Source organism: Elgaria multicarinata, chromosome 7, assembly GCF_023053635.1.
Source record: "Elgaria multicarinata webbii isolate HBS135686 ecotype San Diego chromosome 7, rElgMul1.1.pri, whole genome shotgun sequence".
In the NCBI taxonomy this organism is placed as follows: Eukaryota; Metazoa; Chordata; class Lepidosauria; order Squamata; family Anguidae; genus Elgaria; species Elgaria multicarinata.
This window is the reverse complement of record NC_086177.1, coordinates 77,449,206-77,472,500: the sequence shown is the minus strand read 5'-3', so window position 1 is coordinate 77,472,500 and position 23,295 is coordinate 77,449,206. Positions and strand designations below refer to the sequence as shown.

General features: G+C 38.4%; 1 protein-coding gene across 6 annotated transcripts in view; it reads right to left on the bottom strand.

The window, feature by feature from the left end:
- Positions 1–23,295, bottom strand: part of ZFHX4 (zinc finger homeobox 4) — a 207,507-nt gene that overhangs the window by 4,831 nt on the left and 179,381 nt on the right. For 4 of the 6 annotated variants that reach the window (XM_063130863.1, XM_063130869.1, XM_063130866.1 and 1 more), the window contains 4 exons: positions 16,694–16,830; positions 15,804–16,004; positions 14,143–14,260; positions 7,894–13,281 (listed from right to left, as the gene is read on the bottom strand). In XM_063130863.1, coding sequence (XP_062986933.1) covers positions 7,894–13,281; positions 14,143–14,260; positions 15,804–16,004; positions 16,694–16,830 — 5,844 coding nt within the window. The remainder of the gene's footprint in view (positions 1–7,893; positions 13,282–14,142; positions 14,261–15,803; positions 16,005–16,693; positions 16,831–23,295) is intronic. The other 2 variants (XM_063130864.1, XM_063130868.1) reach the window with 1 other exon arrangement.

Sequence of the window (23,295 nt, the reverse complement as noted above, 5' to 3'; positions counted from 1 at the left end):
ATGGAGATAATCATACTACCCTATTTTATGGGGCAGTTGTAAGAAATACTGAGATAATGCACAAGAAATGCTTCGATAACTTGACATCAAAGTGTCATCAATCATCATCATCATCATCATCATCCTATAAAGCAAAATAATACCCATTGACCATAAAATATCCAATATATTTGGAGTCTACTTGGGCGACCCAATGCAATAAGTGAGTCTGTATGGATCTAATTTCAGACTCAAGGTGCATATAATTAAATAAACTTGCTGATACCAAACTTTAGGATAGATGCCTTTTTGAGATACTGAAGGAAGTGTTAGATCACTTACAATTTAATTAAAAAGTTACAATTTAGTTAAAAAGCTACAGAAGGAACAACCTGAATAATTCCTTTTTTTGTTCCTACTGCAGTAACATACTTGAACACAAACAGGCATAAAACGTAAAGATGTGTATCTGTAACTTGCCGCTTAAAATCCACAAATTAAACTAAAACTTTAATAATTAAACTATCAATATAAATTGCAGGCCTAATGTTAGTATTCATTTTGGATAAAGTACTGCTTCCTTGGCAAATTACTAGAAAACAAGTATCAAGCTACTGAAATATAATATTTTATTTCAACAATGCTTTGTGGATATCTGACTCTCCCCCCCCCCCCCATTTTAACTAATTATTATTCCATCTCTATTTTTTCACCTGAGAAATTCACCAGTAATTATGTAACTAATTACATATCTAATAAAATAGGATCTCTGGTCTAATTGAAGTGGAGAAAATTAACCATAGAAAAATAAAGGTAAGTATCAATAAAAACAGCAATGACCTATCTCATTACTATTATATAGTACAATTGAGAATTCCCCTTTTAAGAGACTCTTTGAAACTACTGCCCACTACTGCTAACAGCCAACTTAAAATCCCCCCACCCATTTATTTTTAGAGGAAATAAGGCTGCAACTTACAATCAGGTTGGCCCAATCAAGGCTAGGGGGTTGTACTTAGATTACAAAGAGTCCTTGCTGGAGGCTGGTTGGGGACTGCACTCTAAGGGCACTATTCAAGCGTGTTTGTGTGCCAGCAGAATCCGCTGCTAGTGCCACAGGGACCTTATAATTCCAAAATCAACCCAGAACTAGAAGAAACTCTAGTGTCTGGAACAGGGTTGGTGAACGGAGCTTGCAGAAGGAAATTCTGCTGACTTGTCCCAATCCAGAAACAAGTGTTGTTTTTTGCACTGCTAACTCCCCGTTGTGTGAGCAGTGAGTCTAGCTTGAATAACAGATCAAGTGGGAGTACTGGATACTGCCTTCTGGCTGCAATCCTATATACACTTACCTGGGAGTAATCCCTACTGAATTAAATGGTATTTATTGAAATATATAGCATTGCACTGTAAGGCTGCATTCCTATGGACATAAATTTGAAAGGAAGCCCATAAAACTGGATTGGATGCAGATTTAGTCATACTTCGACGTAGACCTATTTAAATCAATGGGACATAAGCTGGTCATTGACTCCAGTGGGTTTACTTCCAGTATGACTTAACCCAAAGGGTCTTAATGCCAATTAAACATGAAAAGAATCAGATTATATATGTTCTAGTACAGCTGCACAGACATGTAGCAATTTTTATTGACTTGAAACACGCAAGTGTAGTTTAGTAGAGAAAGAACTTGTTACGTGTGTGTTATCTCTGGAGTATCTATGTACAATTCAAGAATAAACACAAAAATTCCTTGTTATTCTTCAAAAAGGAGATATAGGCAATGTTTGTTACAGTAAACAACTGAAAATGCAATGCCTATGATATGTATAATTGGCCAGCAAACTGCAGAAAAGGAATTTTAAGAGGCTGCTTGCAGAGAAAAATAAGACTGGGAGAGCACAGAAACTCTGTTCAAAGGATGGTAGGCTTAAAGCACCCTCTAGGATCAGTGTATGTGTAAGAGGATAAGAGTGATAACCCTAGGCTCTACAGGATAGATGCGTATTAGTTACAAGGAAGTACTAATTGAGTGGGCATGAATGGTGCTTAAATCATCAATATCCAGGTGCTTAGCATTACTTAGGATAAAGCAATTAGAACTCAGAGGAAAAGACTATCAGATTTAACAAGGGAACCATTTAATGTTTGTCACAGAATCATTATTTTTATTTAATGGCAAACTAAAATATATTGTCAGGGATTAGATAGTTTTTAGAAACAAGTTGTGAAGGCCATTGTTAGAAAATCTGTATTTAGCGTAACACATATCCAATCATATCAGATAGACTGTTAAAAAATATTTATGACAATTGTGTTAAATTTTAGCATCAGTCACTGATTTTTTTTTATTTTGCTATTAGAATTAAATTGGGTGATAGTTGATTGGGATAATATACTCTTATTTTAAATAATAAATAAAATAAATAATATCCTTATCTTGGTTTCACATAATGTACTGCAGTGTGCATTCAAACATCTGTATCAAATGATAAGGCATCTTAAAAATTAACTGATCAGTGACTGAACAAAGTAGAACTAATGGATCAAGCCTAGCTACCCGATCATCCAATGAAGGGCAGGAGAAGCGGCAGAGGTGATATTTGCCTCCCTGTCCTCCCATCCTGCATTTTTCATGTGATGGGCTTTTTTGCCCATCTAGCTGGGGCACTTTGGAAGGGGAGGGAAGGAGGCTGGAGAAGCCTGAGGACAGCTTTTATCCTAGCCTCTCCAGTCTCCTCTCCCTGTCCATGGAAATCCCCCCTTCTCCTCTTCTCCAAGCCTCAGAGAGCTGCCAGGTTCTTTCTGCTCTGGCTGCAAGGGGGAAGGGGTCGAAGCTCTGATTCCCCTCCTTCGAGGTCAGACATTGTCTCCGACCTCCAATCGGGGAATATGAAATATCATATGGCCCCTCAGGTACTGTCTATGGGTCACAAGATTTCTCTCTTCGAAATGTTTGAGAGTATTAATTATGAAAAAAGCAAAGTTGGTGCAAAAGAAGGCAATACACCTGAAGTATGCATGATGTGATCATTCTTGAATATAAAAATCACAGCCTTTTAGCCTGAATTGTAAGCGATCTCATGTATTTGTGACCATAATGTCACAAAGAAATAATAATATGAATAAAAGTGAAGCACTGGGATTGATATTACAGACTAAAATAAGAAATTAGTCATAATAAATGTTAAATTTGTTAAAACAGAGATGCAGAGGGTGGGAGAGTCGTATGAATAAATGGATGTATGAATAAAGTGAAGTCATATCAACCAGTAAAGAGCATCAAGGTCTAACAATACAATCCTATGCATGTCTACTAAGAACTAAATCCCACTAAATTCAACAGTGCTTACTTCCAAGCAAGTCAGCATAGTCTAAGGCTGCAATCATATACACACTTACCTGAGAGTAAGCCCCATTAAACCCAATAGAGCTTGCTTCCATGTAGACATACATAGGATAGCTCTGTGAGTGGATTAAAAAATTAAGTACTTAAATTCACTATTTTATTGTGCCAGTGAGCGAAAGACTTCAGTCCTCTGGGAAAAATCTACTTCAGCTAGCAAAAACTAGATTAACAACTGTTACCCAGAGGACCTTCTCTTCTGCTGCTCCCAAACTGTGGACTGGCCTGCTGGAGGAGATTCATCAATTTAACAGTCTACTAGCATTCAAGAAAGCTATAAAGACTGATCTCTTCCGGCAGGCCTATCCAGTGGAATTTTAAGATGTTTCTAGAATGTTTTTAAGGATGTTTTTAACAATGTATATTATGTTTTAATTCAGTTTTATGTATTTTATTGTTTATTGTTGTTCCCCGCCTCAATCAAAATGGAGAGGCGGGTAAAAATAATATTATTATTATTATTATTATTATTATTATTATTATTATTATTATTATTATTATTCCGTTCAATGATCTTTCCCAGAGACATCCACATTGACTGTGATATAAGAATAGGGAGCATCCTGCTTTAACCCGAATTAAGAACACTCTATTTTTTGGCATTCTGAGCTCTTATTAAGAACACTGGAATGTGTGAATATTTTTGCATCCCTATGCTTTACTTGAATGGGATTAGGATTTCATGTAAGGCAAGCTTCCTCAACCTGGTGCTCTCCAAATACTTTGGATTTGTACTCTCATCTGTCTCAGCCAACATAGCAAATCATTGGGAATCTTGAAAGTTGTGGTCCAAACCATCTGGAAGGCACTAGAATGAGGAAGGCTGCTTTCAGGGCTAAAATTCATTTCATTAGATGTGTCAAGTAGAGCATCCAATACCCTTTTAAGCACTTGCCAAACAGGACTGCTCTATGCTAATGAAAATGTCTATTTTAATTTGGCAAACATTTATGGAAATCACTAATTGCATGTGAAGAACATGTTCAAAGATAATCTGATAAAATTCTATGTCTATCTGATCATAACTATGAAGAGGAAATATCAAGAACGTTATGCATTTAAATTCAGAGGTGCCATGTGTCATGCTTTGAATATATGGTAGAAAAACCCTGGGGAGCAGGCAGCAGAAATTTTACAATATTTTATAACACTTTACAAGGTTAAAGAACTAAACTAGTTAGAGGATTACAACCAGGATCAGCTCAGGAAAGTGGGACTACAAGTAGATTCTAATTCAACATCTCTCTTTGCATCAAACACAGATATGAACTGCTGCCCACAGCAAAACAAGGAGACATTCAAAGTGGGTTAATAAGATATGAAGCATATCAGCATTGAGCATATATTAAAGAACTTTTGAGGAGGAGTACTTTTCACTAATGAAAGATTAATATAATCTGCTCTTTTCCTTTCACTTCCACTACTCCATTAAGAGCCATTAGGAACATATATTTTCTGGGTAATAAAGATAGGATGGAGGGGCTATTTAGCATATGGAAGAACGAAATGTCTAAAGATATATCTTTACTTTGCATTTATACAGAGAGATTAGCCATATCAGGTGAAAGTGCTGTGTCTCAACTGATATTTCATAGATTATTCTAATGCATTAATGATTTGAAGTCCATATGGTCCATATGGTCAGCTATTAGAATGTAAGCCTATGCGGCAGGGTCTTGCTATTTACTGTTTTACTCTGTACAGCACCATGTACATTGATGGTGCTATATAAATAAATAAATAAATAAATAAATAATAATGAAATAACCTACCAGCAGTGAGGCTTGGCTTGCACACACAGCTCAACATCCGCATCAGCCACCTGATGCATATAATAGGTAATTTCCAGATGGTCAGCAATGTTAACTGACCCAATGACTACAGGCAAATTGTCTTAAACCTAAAAGCGGAGCAGTTTATGGACATTGGCCCCATTCTTGACTACTGAAACATCAACACATGCGACATGCATGCTGCTGCACTCACAGAGCCAAAGCGATGACTGGGTTTGGAGAGCAGAAATGTCTGATAGAGCAGAAATTTCTGATAGAGCCAATCAGCTATTTGGTAAGGCAAGTGCTGAAACGTTATACAGAACTTCTGTCAGGGCAACAGCAGATCAATGTTATGAAGGGCTTTGAAGTGAATTCTCTTGTAACCATGCCAGACATCAGAGGAGGAAAGTGAGGGATTCTCCTGCTCTTCCATCTGTGAGAAACCATCTGGTGTGAGATGGCAGCAGTGCTGAGACCACGTGCCCCCATAGTTCTGTTGAGTACCCATTTTGAAACTGCAGATTCCACCCCACCCCGGTGACTGGGCTGAGAATATCTGAGCTGTGCCACAGCCCTAAGATACAACGCTCTGTGAGCAGTGGCTGGCCAAAGCAATTAGTTAAATCTCAGGCTTTGGGCTGGAGTTAATAATTGCAACTAAAAGTTAAGTGAAAGAGCTAAATCTTCTTCAGTAAGGTATTCTGCCAAGGAAAGAGGTCTGGAGAGTCTCAAGTAACATCCTTTCCAGCATTCATTCTCTGGTGAGTACTGAGTTAAGACTTTTATTCTCGTCCCAAAGTTCCAACCCCAACAAATCAGGGTATGAAATATGTAGACTGCATAAAAAGACTTAAGTAGAATTCCTTAATATGAGGATTTTCCCAGCAAAACTCAGATGTTTTGGAGGAACACAGACCTGGCCCTCCTACATACCCCTACTTTTCTCCACTTGGTAGGCCTGATTGGAAGGCCTACCAAGAAGCCTGTTTCAGCATGCAGATTCAAATGGGTTGTTTATACATTACTCATTAACAAATGAAGAGGGCTGTAGCTATTTGGATAAAATATAGCTTAGTTTTCCATTAAGTCTAAAATGTAATATCTTTCTGTATATAATTAGAGGAAAATTAACAAGTTTAATACAGGGGATTTTCTATTTATTACTTGTCTGAATTTATAAAAGAGCGCACCCTTTTAATGTTATTACCCCCAAAATAAAAGGGAACACAACTACAAAATGCCATTTTATGCTTTATAAGCCAGATAATTTCAAGACAAGGGATTGGCTATCACGACAGCGGACGTAATTGTTATTATTGATTGGAATAACACTGTATAGAAAAGATATTATTGCTATTGCTGGCAACTGACAGTGTGGACCTCGAATGTATAATTGTGAACTGATTTTAGTATCTACTCAGACGAGACAGAATAAGAAGGTGCATTTTTGTACTTGCATAAACCCTAATGACTGACTTGGAGGTTTATGGTAGGAAACCTCTTTCATCCCGAGGGCCTAATTCAGTTTTGGAGAAATACTTGGGGGCTGCATTCCAGTGGTGGGTGGTGTGGAAAGCGAAGGGTCTGGGGCCCAAGGCAAAAGGGCTGGGGCCAGAATACAAAAATGCCAGCATATTGCTGTTTAAAGCTCCTATGGTCCATAACTAATCCTGACAAGAGGCATTTCATCTTTTTAGAATAGGGGGAAACACTGCACAACAGCTGGGAAACCATGAAGCAGTCTGTGGTGTGGGGAAAGGGGGTGGGCGAGGAAAAAGCAGTGTGGCTCTCTAAGGAACTCTGGAGAACTAGATTGGGATCCCAGAAGTACCGGATTTGGCCTCTGGGTCCGAGGTTGCTCACCTGTTGTTTAAATGAATATTATGCTGACCAACTGCCTTAGCTACCAAGTATTTCTCAGTAGGATTCAGATCAGGAATGAAATCCAGAATTATTAATTGTCTAAGTTAGAAGATATCACTTTTATAGCTCAATGTTGACCATGATTATCAGAAGTCTTACTAATTTCAATAAAACTGGACAGCTGGACAGGCTGAATCCCAGGGAAATTTAGCAAACAGGCTTCTATTATCATTTGACTGAACCTTTGCCTTTTTTCAGTTATTAATATTGTCCACCAACTTACTACATAAACTGTTTTAATTGTGGGGAAGGTTCACAGTAAATCCATTAAGATGCCCAGTTCATAGGACTTGGTGGCAATAGTATATAAATATAAAGTTAAAGATGCTCTTTAAATGTACATAGAATTGCTTATTTGAATGACACATTACTTTTTTAAAAACTTGGATAACAGTTATTGACAAAAGTTTCAATTAATTCAAAATTCTTTAAACACTGGGTTAGCTTCAAGTTTTTCCCACCGGGAAGTGCACACCCTGAGCGGAGTTCTGCTCAGGATACTCCAGACAATAGAAGGAGGTAAGAGAGGCAATCCTTGCTGACTCCTTCTTCCCCTGAGGCCCCCAACACTACCACCTATTATATTCCAGAAGGTCCTCCAAGTCTCTGCAGCAATTTTCAGGGGGCATACGGGACTGCAATGAGAGGGAATAATTGGCTGCGTGAGCCAGGCTCTGGATCCAAGCCATTATCTTTCTAATAAATAGCTGCAGAATTGATAGAAAAATATCTACAAATGGTTGGGCAACTAAAGTATTAATTCCCTCTGTTTTAACAATGGCAACATTTTTTCTCTTCCTGTTTACTTACTGTTTGAACTTTGAGGAAATCCAGTTAAGGAAGATGGTCCATTCATGCCAGGCAGAAGAACTGGAGGAAGTCCAGGAAGTCCAGGGTAAGCTGCTGGCAAACTGATTCCATGAAGCGAGCTGCTGTCCATCATGCCTGGCTGCTGTACTGTTAAGCCTAGAACATCTGTAGCCTTCTTTATACGATCCAATTCTTGCTGTGCCATCAGCTGTCTAACAGTTGTAGGAGCTAAATAGTCTTTTTCCCGGTCTAGCTGACTTCCCACAGTTTCTCGCACTTTTGTAATATGTTGTTTGGAAAAGATATGGTCTCTTATGGACAAACGTGCAGAATATTTCACCCCACACAAAGAACACTCTGGTCTTGATCCATCAGTTGCATTCTGATTGATCATGAATGGCTTCCCTATGTTAATTTTGAATTTCTTTTCTTTTGCTCGAGCATTCTGAAACCAAACCTGAACCACACGTTTGGGCAGCCCAATCTCATTCCCTAGCATTTCACATTCTTGCATGGTTGGAGTCCGATAGTCACTAAAGCAAGCCTTCAAGACCTTAAGCTGTAGGTTACTCATTTGTGTGCGAAATCGTTTGTGGCCTGGCCGGTCACTGCTTTTAGATTTAAAGGGATTGCTTGCTCCAAATGGATTAGGTGAACTTGGATCAGCTATGCTTGACGTTTCACTGCGATCAGCATTATCATCAGGATCATCAGTAATGTAAACACTTTGGTCAAGTTCACTATCTTTGTCACTGAAATGTATTGACGGGCTAGTCAGGGAGAATAGAAACTTGTCATCGCTGTTCTCCATATTAGGCATGTTTGTGTTTTTTGGCAAATTGTCATTCAGAATATTTTTTGGCTCTTTAGGAGATGATGTGGATTTCACATCTCCTGAACTACCAGTCATACTATCCATTTCATTGTTTCCTTCATCTCCTGTTGTGGCATCGCTAATTGCTGTATTAACTGATGAAGTCTCATCAAAGTCAGTTTTAGTCTGATCATACCCACCATCAAGGGGAGCAGCACTCAGATTCTCTATGTCTTCACTGCATTCTGCTTTAAAGGAAGAGGGACTTAAAAGATTCTTCGGCGACATTTCTGCAGTTTTACTAACAGGAGTTGAGACAGTAGAAGCTAATTCATTTTCACTTGATAAATCAATCTTTGTTAATGATAATGATGGATAATCAAAAAACATGTATTTTTGTGGGCTCTCTCCTCCATCTTCATTGGCTATCAAAGGACTTGGTGGTAAACTATAACCTGCTTGTTTTCCTTCATTCCAGTGCCGAGAGCGAATGTGACTTTCTAAAGCAGACTTTGCTTTAAACAGCGCTCGGCAAAAAGGACATCTTTTATGAGACTGGGCTGGACCGACTGCACGGAATTGTCCTTTTCTTTCTCGAGCTCTTGTGTTCTGAAACCAGACTTGTACAACCCTCTTTTTGAGACCTACTTCACGTGCAATATGATCTAGCATTTTTCTGGTAGGATTGGAATCTAAAAGGTATTTTTCATAGAGTATTTCCAATTGCTCTGGAGTAATTGTAGTTCTCAATCGCTTATCCCGGTGCTGGTCTTCACCACTGTTTCCTCCCTCTTTTTCACTACAGTTGTTATCTTCCTTATCATCCAGCTTTCGTTTAAGTGAGCTAGGAATTGAAGCAGTGTGGTGAGCTGCGTGAGCTGAGCTTACTTGTGGTGCCATCTGAGCTAAAGAACTATTTAGCAATTGTCCAGTCATCAGAGGGCTATTAGGATCAAATATCATATAGGGCATATCCATAGGCCTTTCTAAAAACTGAGAATGAAGGAACTGGTTTTGGGCTGCTAAGAAATGCATGTGCTGGTGCTCTTGCCAAAGTTCTAGAGTGGGAAAGGCAACTGTACACTGGTCACATTGGTACTGTAATAACTGAGGAGGTAGACTGTTCTGAAGAGAAGTCATTGAGATTGTTAAAGGGCTGGAAGGAATAGGTGTTGTTTGTGATGCAGATGGTGGCCTGCCTCCTATTTGGGATTGTTTATGTTGCTGTGTTTGAGAAGCTGAGGGTTGTGGATCAGAGGATGTTGTTGGTGTAGACTGCATTGATTTGTTGCCTTGGGAAGAAGTCTCCACTTGCTTAGGTATGGTATCATTTTGCTTTGGCTTTTCTGTTGAGTCAGGTTTAGGAGAGGTTTTTTCAGGTTCAGGTTTGGGTGATGGCATTAAAGGAGTACTGGAACCAGATCCAGAACTTGCTGTTGTCATAGCAGTAGTTTTTGATGAGTCAGATGGACCAGAAAGTGTGCAATTCTTGTAAAGTGTTTGATCTGTGGCATCCATTGAATCTTCTGTTTGGCTTTCATCTTGTGCATCATCATCTTCATCTTTATAACACAGCTTTTTCTGATGTGTAATTAAGTCAAAAATTCTAGGAAAAACTACACTACACTTTTTACACTGATATTGCATGTTGCTAGTCCGAATGTACCTCTCATTGGTGAGCTCCCTCTTCTCATTATCTTTAGTTTCAGCTTGATTCTCATAACTTTTACGAGCCTTCTGTCGTGCATTTTGGAACCATACGACAATAACTCGAGTAGGTAGGTTAAGAACAGTTGAAAGTTGTTCAATTTCATCATCCTTTGGATAAGCGTTTGTATCAAAAAAATCTTGTAAGACTCTAAGCTGGTAGTCAGTAAATCTAGTTCTAGATGATCTCTTGCTGAAAGCTGAATCAGATTTGTAATGTTCTAAAGAACTTGGTTGTGGTTCAATTCTTATGTCTTCCAAAACTGTTATGGGAGGATTGCTAAAATTATATGGGGAATCTTTGTTTCTTTGTCGTTCCTTAAATAGGGTATTTCGAAACCAATGCTTGATAACTTTCTGGGAAAGACCAGACTTCTCAGCCATTTCTTGAATCTGTTCTTCACTTGGTGAATTATTAATATCAAAATATGCCCGCAAGATTTTTAATTGATCATCTGTGATTCTGGTTCGTGGCCGCTTAAACTGAGAATGGCGTAGGAAATTTGGATCTAATCCTAGCTGTTGCTGACAAAGCTGAGTAAGGTCTGCAGACAAAGCATCCATTGGTGGCAGTTGGAGGGCAAGCTGAGGAGGCAATCCAGGGTGTTGTACGGGCTGCATCATAATTGGAGGGAAAAGTGGAAGATCTAAAGAAACTGGCAGCTGCACTGGTGGTGGTGCAGACGGTGGTGGTGGTGGAGGAGGAGGCGGTGGAGGAGGAGGGGGTGGTGGAGGTGTTGGTGGTGGAGCTTGTAGAGGAGTAGGAGTTATGCTTTGAATTTTTCCAGAGCTGGATGAAGAAGGTTGCGAAGGAGTTGCAGGTGGAGGAGGTGGAGGTGGAGGTGGAGGGGGTGGTGGTTCTGGAGAAGATGGCGAAATAGGATAAAGCTTATCATAAGCTTCCCTGTATTGACAGGCAAACTTTTCTAGTGCACCATGTGGAAAGAACTGGCCGTGAACATGTTCTTGATGGCTCTTTAAAATTAGAATGTTGGAAAATAATTTACTACATGCTGCACATTCCAATTTGTCTGTATTTTCACAATCACCAGTTTTACTTTTTTTCTGTACTTTCTGTCTATTCTCATTGTATTGAATAACCAACTCAAAGCCAAAGTTTTCCAGCAAAGCCTTGGCTGCATTTCCTCTTGCCCCAGAAGCAATTCTAGGTGGTGGGATGGTTGGTTCTGAGGACTTTTGTTTCTTCATATCTTTGTTTTCTTTCAGTCCTTCACTCTCACTTGTGAACTCTTGCTTTGGTTTTTCTTGTTTCTCAGAAATCTCTTCCGATTCCTTATATGATGGCGTATCTTTTATCATCTGGCACTCTGCAGTTACTATACTATTTTGCTCTGTTTTGACCAACTTATTAGTTTGCTGCTGCTGTGGTTTTTGTGACTGAATCTGAGGTGGCGTAACTTGATATTGTTGTGCTTGTTGCTGTAGTATCTGTAGTTGAGTTTGTCCAACATGGTGTTGAGTTTGCATCTGCTGTTTTAGGTCTTCTAGAAGTGACCCTGCCATACCTGCCATTCCAGGCATACCAAATGCAGCAGATCCAGGCAAACCCAGATCAGGACTCAAACTGAACTCTGTCCCAGGAATATAGAATGGAAAAAGAAATTGTGGCTGCTGAAATTGCAGCAGCGCTTCTGGTGTCATCGGAAAATGAGGCAAAAATGCTGGGTTTAGGAACTGGGGTTGAAAGAAAGCAGCTTGCTGTTGCAATTCATGCTGGAGTTGCATTTGCAGTTGTGCTGGTGACTGGGGAGGATGATGTGTAGGTTGAGCAGAAAGTAATTCAGAAGCTTGCTTTTTATTTAATTCTTTGGCATCTATATGGGTTTCCTTGCTGTTAACTGCTGGTAAGCTTGTAGGATCTACCATCCCTTGGCTGGGGCTATTAACATTCCCTGCTATACTATTTCCACTCAGTGCATTACTGCTTGGTTCTAATTTTGCAGCCCTTGCCTTAGTTTGATGAAGCACAGATCTCATATGGATTTCCAGTGTAGAACTTTGGCTATAAGAAACATTACAAATGCTGCATTTGTAGGGTTTGTTGTCAGTGTTGCTGTTTGCTTCTTGAGGGACAGGACTGGATGCTTCCTGCAACACCTTTTTGAGTTTATGCAAATGAGACACTGAGTTATAATGGACCAAAAGAATGTTCTTTTGAGTGAAAGATTCTTTGCACACTGTACATTTATATGGGCGAGAAGGATCTAGAAATTTTTCCATAGTAAAATTTGGCCCTTTTCTAAAAGGTAAGGTCCGCTTTGGTTCTGAGCCCATTTCATCTGGAATTGAGCTACTATCACTTCCTACAGGACTTGCTTTACCTTCCTGGTCCATCTCGTATTCTCTTTCTATATCTTGTTCAAGTGCATGATCATCTTGTGCCATACTTTCACTTTCTGCCCAGAGTTCGCCATTTACAGGTAAAGATGCACACAACTGCTGAATTTCAGCTTCACTGAGTTCTGGGTGGCCTGCTTCCAAATGTTTTTTTAAAGCCTGGAATGTACGGAAGCTACGTTGGCAAAGGCTACACATGGTAGCAGCCCGAATCGCATGATACTGGGAATGTATTTGAAGCTTCTGCATAGTCTTAAAAGCCAAGCTACAATGGTTACAACGATATTTATAGACATGGCGATCGGAAACAGAAAGCTGCTGCCTCTTCTGTTGCTCATTCAACTGATCTGGCAGTGATTCGATGATCTTTATATCCTTACTGCTGTTTTTGTTCCATTCTGGCATTTCAGTAGATTCCTTAAGTGGCTTCTGTTCCTCTGTTTTAATTTCCATTCCAGTTTTTGATTCTTCAAGCCCAGGGGTATTCTTCTCATCTGGAGGACTTTCACCTAGTTAAAAGAAAGAGGAAAGAAATGATATTTAGCTCCTGTAGCATTTGAATATATAGTGTACATTAAATGAAAGATACACCCAAAACCCCTACAAATTACAGGGGAGCTTTTAGAATGAGCACCATATATTTAAAAACAGCAACTACAGCTGTTTTTTTTTAAAATGTAGTTCATGAGCTTGAATTTTTGGCATAAGAATCAGACCCACCAATAGGGGAGTACAGGTGAACGAGCTGTACTGGGCCTAGGGTCAGTAAGGTGGGAGGGGGGGCAGGCTCTGAGCTTTCATTCAAAAAACAAGCCTCTATTCCTTGAATAATGAGAAATACAAAGCAAAATGTGCAGGCATAATTCTAACCAGTCACTTCGTGAGAAATGAGCCTGCTCCATTAATACTCCCTACACAATTATCTCCAAAACAGCATCACCCATGCACAAGCAGGAAATATCAGTATTTTTGAGAAAACTCCAAGGGTTGCAGAAGTACATAAAAACATTTAGAAACAATCCCTAAAGAGGGGACTGACAGTTCCCAAAATAACCCATTGAGGGCTGAGTGTGTTCAGAAACCATGGATTAATGACTGACTAGTTGGGGAAGTGGGGGAGAACAGAAAATTGGGAGTGGGGCAAGGCAGAGAATGGAATGAAGTGGCTGAAATCATGAACAGAAATACCCCACACTGCAACATTGTGTTACAGATCCCACTTTTATGTTTGCAAAAAACCAGGTCTTTTTTGACACTGAGTTATTTTTCTTTGGTGCATAAAGCATATCCAACCCAAAAGAGAAAATAAGTGTTTTCAGCAAAAGTCACTAATTCTCCAGTTCTGCAGGCCTTGCCATTCATTGCCATACCTGAGTATTTCCCAGATCCCTCAGCTGTCAGACTTGCAGCAGCATCACAGTCAGGTTTCTCTGAAGCAGCTGCTGGCAGTAGCATACTATTAGGCATCATCATATCTGGTACGGGAACCTTAAAAAAAGAAGAAGACGTGATAATGCATTCACCAAAAGCATTAATTACACTGCTTATCACACTATTATATATAGTCAAGTCAAACTACCAACGGCTTGATTAATCTTGGAATTAAGCTCACAGGTGTAGCAGTAGAAATGATGTGAATGCAAAAATCACTAACCAAAATGTCCCTAGCAAGAGAGATAAAGGCCTAATCTACACCAAGCAGGATATTGCACTATGAAAGCGGTATGAAAGCGGAATATAAAAGGCAGGAGCTACACCAAGCAGGATATAGAGGTATGAAAGCAGTATATGGTATGTGTCAATGGGCCCCAACAATTGTCAGTGCACTTCAATACCGCTATAAAGCAGTAGTGTGGCTCCTGCCTTTTATATACCGCTTTCATAGTGCAATATCCTGCTTGGTGTAGATTAGGCCAAAGAGAGTTATTGTAAGTTCCTACTTTCCTTTACCTATCAGGATATGTGCATTTTAAGCAAGTTGTGAGTCAGGCAATACAAAGTCACTATTTTAGTGGGCTCTAGTAAAATCGAATTTATACCAATTTCTTACGTAACAGTAAGTCAATATAATGCACGTGTCTTGAAATTGGTAAGGATTTTTTCCTTAGCAAATCAGCTAGCAACTGTGATTAGAACTGGGTGTGTACCTCTGATATGGGGTTCCTGCTTTCCATCTGGGGCCTTACATCAGTAGGTTTTTGATGATCGTCCGGAACATTCCAGCCCTGTGATTCTAAGGGTGTTTTCACATGACAATTCAAAATACATTTGAGCTTCTCTAGTGATATTTGTCTCATGTGTGGTCATAATTAATATAGGGAAGAATGCAAAAGATAATGTGATTGTACATTCTAGTCTATATAAGTTTTATCATTGCATTACATAAAGCAACGGTTTCAAAATGTTTTAGCTTGTTGAGTTTAGACTTCTTAAATTCCTGCCATCATATAATATATATATCATTTATTATTTAATTTTATTAATCACATTTGTACCTTGTCTTTCTGCCAAGATACTCAAGAAAAATAAAATTAACTACAAGGTTATAACTCTGTCCTAGCAAACTCTGTGGTGGATTTCATCTCCCCTGTCCAGGGGAAATAAAAAGTTCCTGATATTTTTGTCTGCTACCTCTTGGAAATTACGTTCTACTTCTCATAAAATTAGCAACATACAGTAATTCCTTGAGCTTTCAGCCCTCAAAACACAATTTACAGTAAATTAAGACTAAAAATCCCCTTATGGGAAAAGATAGTAGCAGATCTGGTTTAGGATGTGCATGGAGGCACAGAGGTGAGTGCCATGATCTTGAAAGGTTGACTTTAATGAGAGCTTCAGACTCTTGTGTCTTTGTAAATTAGGGTTAAGTGAATAGGCCAAAAGGATGAACTAAGTTATTGGCAGAACTAGGAAGAGATCTCAGGAGCCCAGGTTCCAATTCTCTAGCTCTAGCTACATTGCCAGAATATATTCAAGCGTAATTTACAGTCTACATACATGCCAAATGCACATCAGTATTTTAAACACTTACTGTCATAAGCAGTTTCTCCACACAGTCAGGCGACACACTGTGCAAATGGGTCAAATGCAGTTGGAGATGCATTTTGTTGCTCAGGACATCTTGACAGAGGGGACAGCAGATTACAGGCTGCATAGAATGCTGTGACAGGACATGCATCTGGATACGATTTGGGTCCCTGCTATTGTAGTTACAATAAGGGCACTGGTAAAACTGAAAAACATCCAAAAGAAGTTCAGCCTGTTAGACAAAGCTTATTTAATGATCTGAAAAAAATAACCTGTTGCTATAGGAGCCAGGTTTAGAGGAAAGTAGAAAACATGGCCATCAATCATAGGAGTCTATTCTGTGGCAGCAGCAATATGTTGCAAAGTAACAACATATGTTATTTTACGCCATGTTATATCTTAAATGGTGAGTGAGGAATCATTTGGAAAGGAATATGAAACATTGGGATCACTAAGGGTTACAATATCTGATAACGTTAAAATAGGTCTGGGATGATTTCACTCAAGTCTGCATTTCTCGAATTTTTTTTCCTGAGCTCTTTATTTCCTATAATGTCTGTTCCCAGTTTGATTTTCTAGGGCTTTCTTCAATACACTTTGGCCACTGAGCATCCAGCAGATAGTGGTCTGGTAATTAGACTTGACATTATAATTTGATTCTTATAATAAATGTGCCCCTCTTTTAACTTTATGTGACGTTGACAAGATCATAGACAGGAACTAGAGGGGGAACCGTATAGAGCTGGCCAGTGGACAATGCTAGCATGGACGACAAAGCAGTAAAGCACATGGTGAATTAGCATAATATAGGAATACTGCCCCAAAATATTTATGACATGAGAAGTTCATGAGAAGGGTGCCACATGGCAGTACCATTCTAACAATACTATTTACCTGTTCATGGCCAAACTTATTTTCCTCAGAAAGTTTGGACTTTTTGGGTGCACCATCTTCTTCTTTAGCTGGAAGTAATGGTTGCTCTCCTGCTGCAATATTTGCTTTTGGTTCCTTTTCTGGTGTGTTTATTCCTGCTTCCAAAACAATAAGTAAGGACACATTATAAATTGCAAATATCGTTACTAGTCCTTACTCTGACTGTAACCCCTTAGAGTTTCTCATTGTAATTTTAAATACTGCAGGGCTACTTACTAAAGTGAAATTATTTTTGAAACTGAACAGGTACAAAGGTGACAGCACACTTATCTTTGAAGCAGAGTAGACTCTATAAATACATTAAAATGTCCTCTTCTTTCTTGTTTAGATAACCTTATGTTGCCTTAAAGAGTAATCAATAACTAGCTCTCTTGTATCTCAGTCTGAAATTTTATAACATATTAAGCAAAATCAACATTCACCCATGATTCTTTGTGCTCTCAAATAATTTGCAAACATTTAAATAAACAATTAATTCTTCTTCCTCTAAAATATTTAAGGAGTACAATTATTATATTATTCAAAGAAGACCTCCATAATTACAATATTTCATACCAAATTTAGTTACTATTGAGTTGGATACAGAAGTAGTCATGCTTACAGTATATCCACTGAAATAAATGGAATTTAAGTTAGTCATAACAACTCTAAGAATAACTAAGTCTGGATCCAACCTATTATAAAAAAGAGAAAGTAGGATTTTCAAACAATTAAATTTTAATTGTACTGAAAGATTAATCATTTTTGTTGCACTCAGTGTTAGCATTATAAGGTTAAAATGGTACATTATAGTTAAATGCAACAATAATATTGCTTTCTCTATATAATTTTAATAGTATGTATTAAATATATATTTAATATTCAGCCTGAGCAAGCTGCATAATATGGCCAGGCTTGCACACATCAAAGAAAAGAGTGCAATTCTAATTTCCCAGTCCATAAGAAAATTCTTTCCAGCGTCAATTTGCCAGATAATCTCTTCTGCTAGGCTGGATATTACAACAGCATTGGCTAGGCATGTCACATACATCTCACGACAAACACAAAACCTCATTTACCAACCATTCCAATCTCATCATAGCGTGGCATCATCTGACCTTTTTTCTGCTGTTTATTATGAGTATTTCTAATTTTAACTTTCAATTTTCACCATCTTCCAGTCAATTTGCAACTAAATTATTTCCAGGGTGAGGACACTATCACTGGACAACTGGGTGCGAATACATCTTGAAATGCAATGAAGCTAAACCATTGATTGCTATCAGACCCAACGTAAATATATTGTCCAGCAGTAATCCGACTATATGCTATGCATGAAGATTTATCTTGATTTTAAAATCCACAAAGTTCATATCAATGAACAAATTGTACCTTGTTGTCCTAGTTTTAATTTTAAAGTAAGGTAATGGCTCTTACCGAAACAAAAGCTTAAAGATACTTATAAAAATATCAGGACAGTGGGGAGGTGGAGAAAAGATTAAAAGAACAGCTATTCTTAACAGTATAGCATTATATATTTTATATTTACTAAGTTCCCTTTGAAAAATGAGAGGTTTTAAAATACAAAACCTTGTGATAAAACAAGAAAAATACTGAAAGCGCAAAATGTATTTTTGTGCAGGTACTTTTCAAACATACAAATATATTCCATGGGAAATGCATTAAAATCATTGCTGTATATATTGCAATGTATTTTCTACTGTTCCTACTGTTAAAATTAAGAAACATACTAGAATTAGTGACAATATTTTGAATGACCAATACAATATATTGTATGCAAATAGGCAGGGCCTTGTCATTATGCTTTTCTGGGGTGTTTAAAGCACCTATAATATTATGGCAATTAAATATTAATAAACATAGGTTTTGTCACCAAAAAATATTTGTCATGCTATTTGTTATTTCAGTCATTCTGGCCTTAAGACAGATTAATAAAACAAGCTATTTTCCTTATTATGTGTTAAATAATCCATAAAAATGTAGAAGCATCATTACTTATTCCTGATTCTTTTGTGGTAATATATCCCTCACTTCTCATAATATTGCAGGATGGCACGTTAATTGAAGACTTATGAGAAACAAATGAACAGCCAGCACTTTTCATAGAAATGTGGGGAAAATTCATCCTATGCACTGCAAAACCACACCAATGGTTAACTAGAGAAAAGGCTTCTAAGTGGATATATAACTGGCTGTACTTCCTCACTTTCTGACCAACAGCCGCGGCAATCATGTAATCCTTGACCGTAACCTTCTGCAAAAAGTTAATGCAGGCCCAGAAGCAAAACAGGTCTGTTTTGGCAGTATCTTTTTGTGAACTTTTACGATGGTGGGAATCAAGCAGGATAATCGAACCTACCCTGACCATTCCATGAGCTGCTGAGGAACAATGGTGACTCTGAAAGATTGGGGTGGTTGTGGCCACCATTTCCAAAGCCTATTGCAATTTAGAGTGCATCTGCAAAATATGTTCATGCTCATTTTAGTGAAATGAGATAGTGCCAATATTTATTCATTTTAGAGATCTAAACCATGCTTTTTTATCACCTTGTTCTTCTGGCTAGTGGCAGATGTCAGAGTATTTTTCCCTCACTTCTCCAGTGCCCAAGAAATTAGCAGTTGGAATAGAGTTTTTTTTGGCAGAGCAGGCTCATAAAAACTTTGCCCCATGTCCTGGTGCCTCTTGTGTTTGCCCCCAGGCACCAGAAGCTGCAAGCAGCATCTATCTGCCTGAGTGAAGACCCATCCTGTGAAGAAGAACTACAACATCTAGCTACTTTGGCAGCCATTCCCAGGCTGGGTTTAATTCTTCTGAGACCAGTTGCCCAGACATTTAATAGCAGAGTGGTAATTGTATACATCCCCCTCCATCCACAGTAACTCTTGTGTATGCTGCTAGGAACCAGGGGTCACAGGGGACATAATCAGCAACCTGAGGAAGCACAACATCATGACTGTCTGTTTTATTGTATTTTGAATATATTGTAAGCTGCGTCAAGAACTTTGGTCAATTGCCAGGTTAGAGGTATAAATATTCCAAATAAATAGAGTCCTTGCAACTCCTTGCAGTGAAGCATGATATTTGTAGTTCCTTGTACATAAGCTAAAAGCACTCCTCCCAACCCACTCCCCATCTCCAATTTGTCTTCTTCCTTAGCCCTTTGGCTTGTATCACTTACCACTATGTGCGTAGGGTCAACACCCCAACAGAACAATCACATATCCCTTTCTTATATACAGAGGATCTTGTAATAATTCAGGGCAGTTTAGCCACTGTGATACCACATCCCCAGAAAGTGTTCTGGAAGTCTATAGTAATGAAGGCCACCAAGAGGTCCCACAATATCAACAGGATTGCACTCTCCCCACATCCTTCCCTTCCTCCATCCCCCAACAAAGGGCAACCAAGGATGTTTCTTCTCCAATATTAGGTCTAAAACCACATTGGAAAGGATCTAAATAATTAGTTTCATCCAAGAATATCTGGAACTAACCACACATATGAAAACCTTACCCCCCCAAAAAAGCAGTGGTGAAAATGGGTGATAGCCTTTATTATCACTTAGTTTTTTTCAGGAAGGGCTAAACTACTGCCTCCTTCAAGTCTCCATACCTTTTCTCAGAGAGGCATTAACTACTTCAGAGATCCAGTTGTAAAGACCTCAAATGGATGCAAACAAATTTATATGCAAATTGTTTAAGAAATAACATTGTAGCAGGTCAATGAGCATTCCACCAGCACCTCTTGCTGGCCAAAATACAAAAAGACCTCTAACCACCCTGAGTAGCTCTTCTGACCAACTCTAAGCAGATGCAATCGTAGTGAAGAAAAACTTATCTTTGCCACTAATACTGTTCATAAATACTGTTCACACTAAAGTGACCTCCAGCCCTAATCTATGTTTGGGAAGATTCATTTAAAGCCTTCTGCCACTTGCACTTCAGCTTTTGTCCTATGTATTTCATTGCACCCAGTTCTTCAGAAAACCAAGGAACCAGAACAGCTGTACTATGGTGAAGAGAGTGCTTGGATGAGATTTTATTTACAGCCCAAAGCATATCTCCATTCCTGAGATCAAACCAAGGCATCAACAGCTGGATATGCCAGCAGGAAATTCATCAGAGACATCCAGAATTTATGAAAATCTGCACACCTTCAAAGGAGGCCTATTAATAGGTCCCCCTCCACAGCAAGGGTGACTAACTTCTGAAAACCCAAAGCTACCTAGGTAGTGATCTGTCCATGACAACTGAACCCTTTCAGGCTCTTTTACCTACAGGGGGGGATCTGCACGTCGCTCCCAGAGCGCTTCTATGCGATCCCAGAGCACCCCGAAAACGATAGTCTGACTTCCCTGTAAAAGAAACGAGGAAGAGCCGTCCATGCCGCCGCCGCCGAGGAGAGCTCTCCGCCGGCAAGGAGAGCTCGGCAAAAGAAGGCGGGGTGAAGAGCTCATTTCTCCCATCCGCTATAAACTACCAAGTCAACTGAGACAGGCCCATGATTGTTGTGGTGCCATGAAATCCTGAGCCATACCAAAAAGGGCAGCCTCAGCATAGAAGATGAACTCCCCCAAAACATAAACAAGTGTTTACACACACACACACACACACACACACACACACACACACACACACTGCATACACACACATATACACAAACATATACACACAAAGGAAGAGCAGTGCTTTTTAAAATCTAAAGTAGTAGAGAGGAAAAAGCTGAAAAGTTGAAATGTGAAGATGGGAGCTTGTATACAGACATGCCCACACATGAAAAAATTCTCCGTTGGGATGTGCCTTAACATTTTACTGATCCCTGAATTGTTTTTAGCGTAGTTGGAACTATTTTTAACGTTATGTTTTTAATGGTGTGTTGTAATGGCTATGTTTTAATTTTGTGTTTTTAATATTGTATTTAAATGTATTTAATATTTATTTTGAACTGCTGAAGGATTTTATTATATTCAGCGCTATACAAGTGTCACAAATAAAAAAATAATAAACATGTTATGAATACAGGATTTGGAAGATTATTGACATATTTTCCACTGTAACTACGGGGGTCCATTCACTGCACACAATTGTTGGACATCAAACATTTTTTAAGCTAACCTTTCTGCATAGCATTTGGGGGCCATGACAGTAGCAGAGTAGACCCTGCAGTCTGTACAACTCAAGAGTGACATTATTGATAGTTTCTGCATACCACATTATACCTACTTTTCCAGAGAATATTGACAGAATTTCTGGTTTCAGGGCAAAATGCCTGTAAAATACAGGACAAGTTCTGTACAAAAGATCGTTCAGAAATGAACAGTGCATTGCTTTGAAGACAATGCACTACCTAAAACAAGAGCAATGGTGCTGGTCAGATCTATTATTTGCACCTACTGAGAATCAGTCCTGATAACAATTAATTGGTCACTGGAATTTTATCTCACGAGAATGCTGTATTTTTGGAAATTTTCCTCCCATACCAGTCAGAACCAGAAGATTTGGATTCTCAAATATCTGCAAATATCAATGCCCTTGAACTGTCACTCAATACACTGTTAAAAACACTACTAGAAAAACTTCCTATTGTATCTGATATTCCTATTTCATATCTGTAGGAGGATAATCATTGAATGATTTATAGTACTGTGTTATTGCTATGATATTATAGCATACTAAAATGTATCAACTCATATTTTTGAACCTGGACTTGGTAAGCCATTGATATGTATGTATAAAGGTGGAAAATATAGTACAAGAATATGAGTTCTACATTCTAAGTCCCTATTGTTGGTTAAATTCTGAAATCTTTTAAATACCTCAATATAAACACCATGTCCATTTCTACATCTTTTACTCTTAAAAGGAATATTTATATTTGATATATACGAATATAGCAAAAGATAGGCTTACTAACTCTGCCACATTGTGACAGAAAAGACTAATTTTAAGGCTGATTTAAATCCCTATTACTTTTGAACCTTAACCAGTTGTTTTTTTATACTAGATAGTTACATCTTAAAAGATCACAAGTGTTTACTTCTACGGAGGAGTTTCCATCGCGGATAGGCCATCAGTGTACACAATACATATGTGGGGAAGAGGATCTTAATGTTTCCTTCTGACATAATGTTTTTTTTTTAATGTAATACGGGAATGTTTATGTTACTTACATTATTTATTGAATTTCTTAGTCACTTTTCTCTTAAAAATACCCAAGGGGATTTGCAGCAAAATTATTAAAACATAAAAAATATAAAATAGTTATAAACAATTTCCATTAAAATACCAAAACATAATAAAATTACTAAAGCTACTGAACAGACCATTACCAAAACCAATAATGCATAAAAAGAATTAAATCTATGAGAAATAAGGTGAGTTTTGCTCATGTTGCACAGGTAGATGACACTTGAGTTCTTTGAAGAGTTCAGCAAACTCGGCATCTTAAGATGTTTAGCTGCAAAATAATTTTGATCAGTATTCAGGTTCTCAAATAAGAGGTGCCAGGACTTTATCTTGCAAACCATGCTCTCTACTATGGAAACCCTTTGCCCACTGCCCAA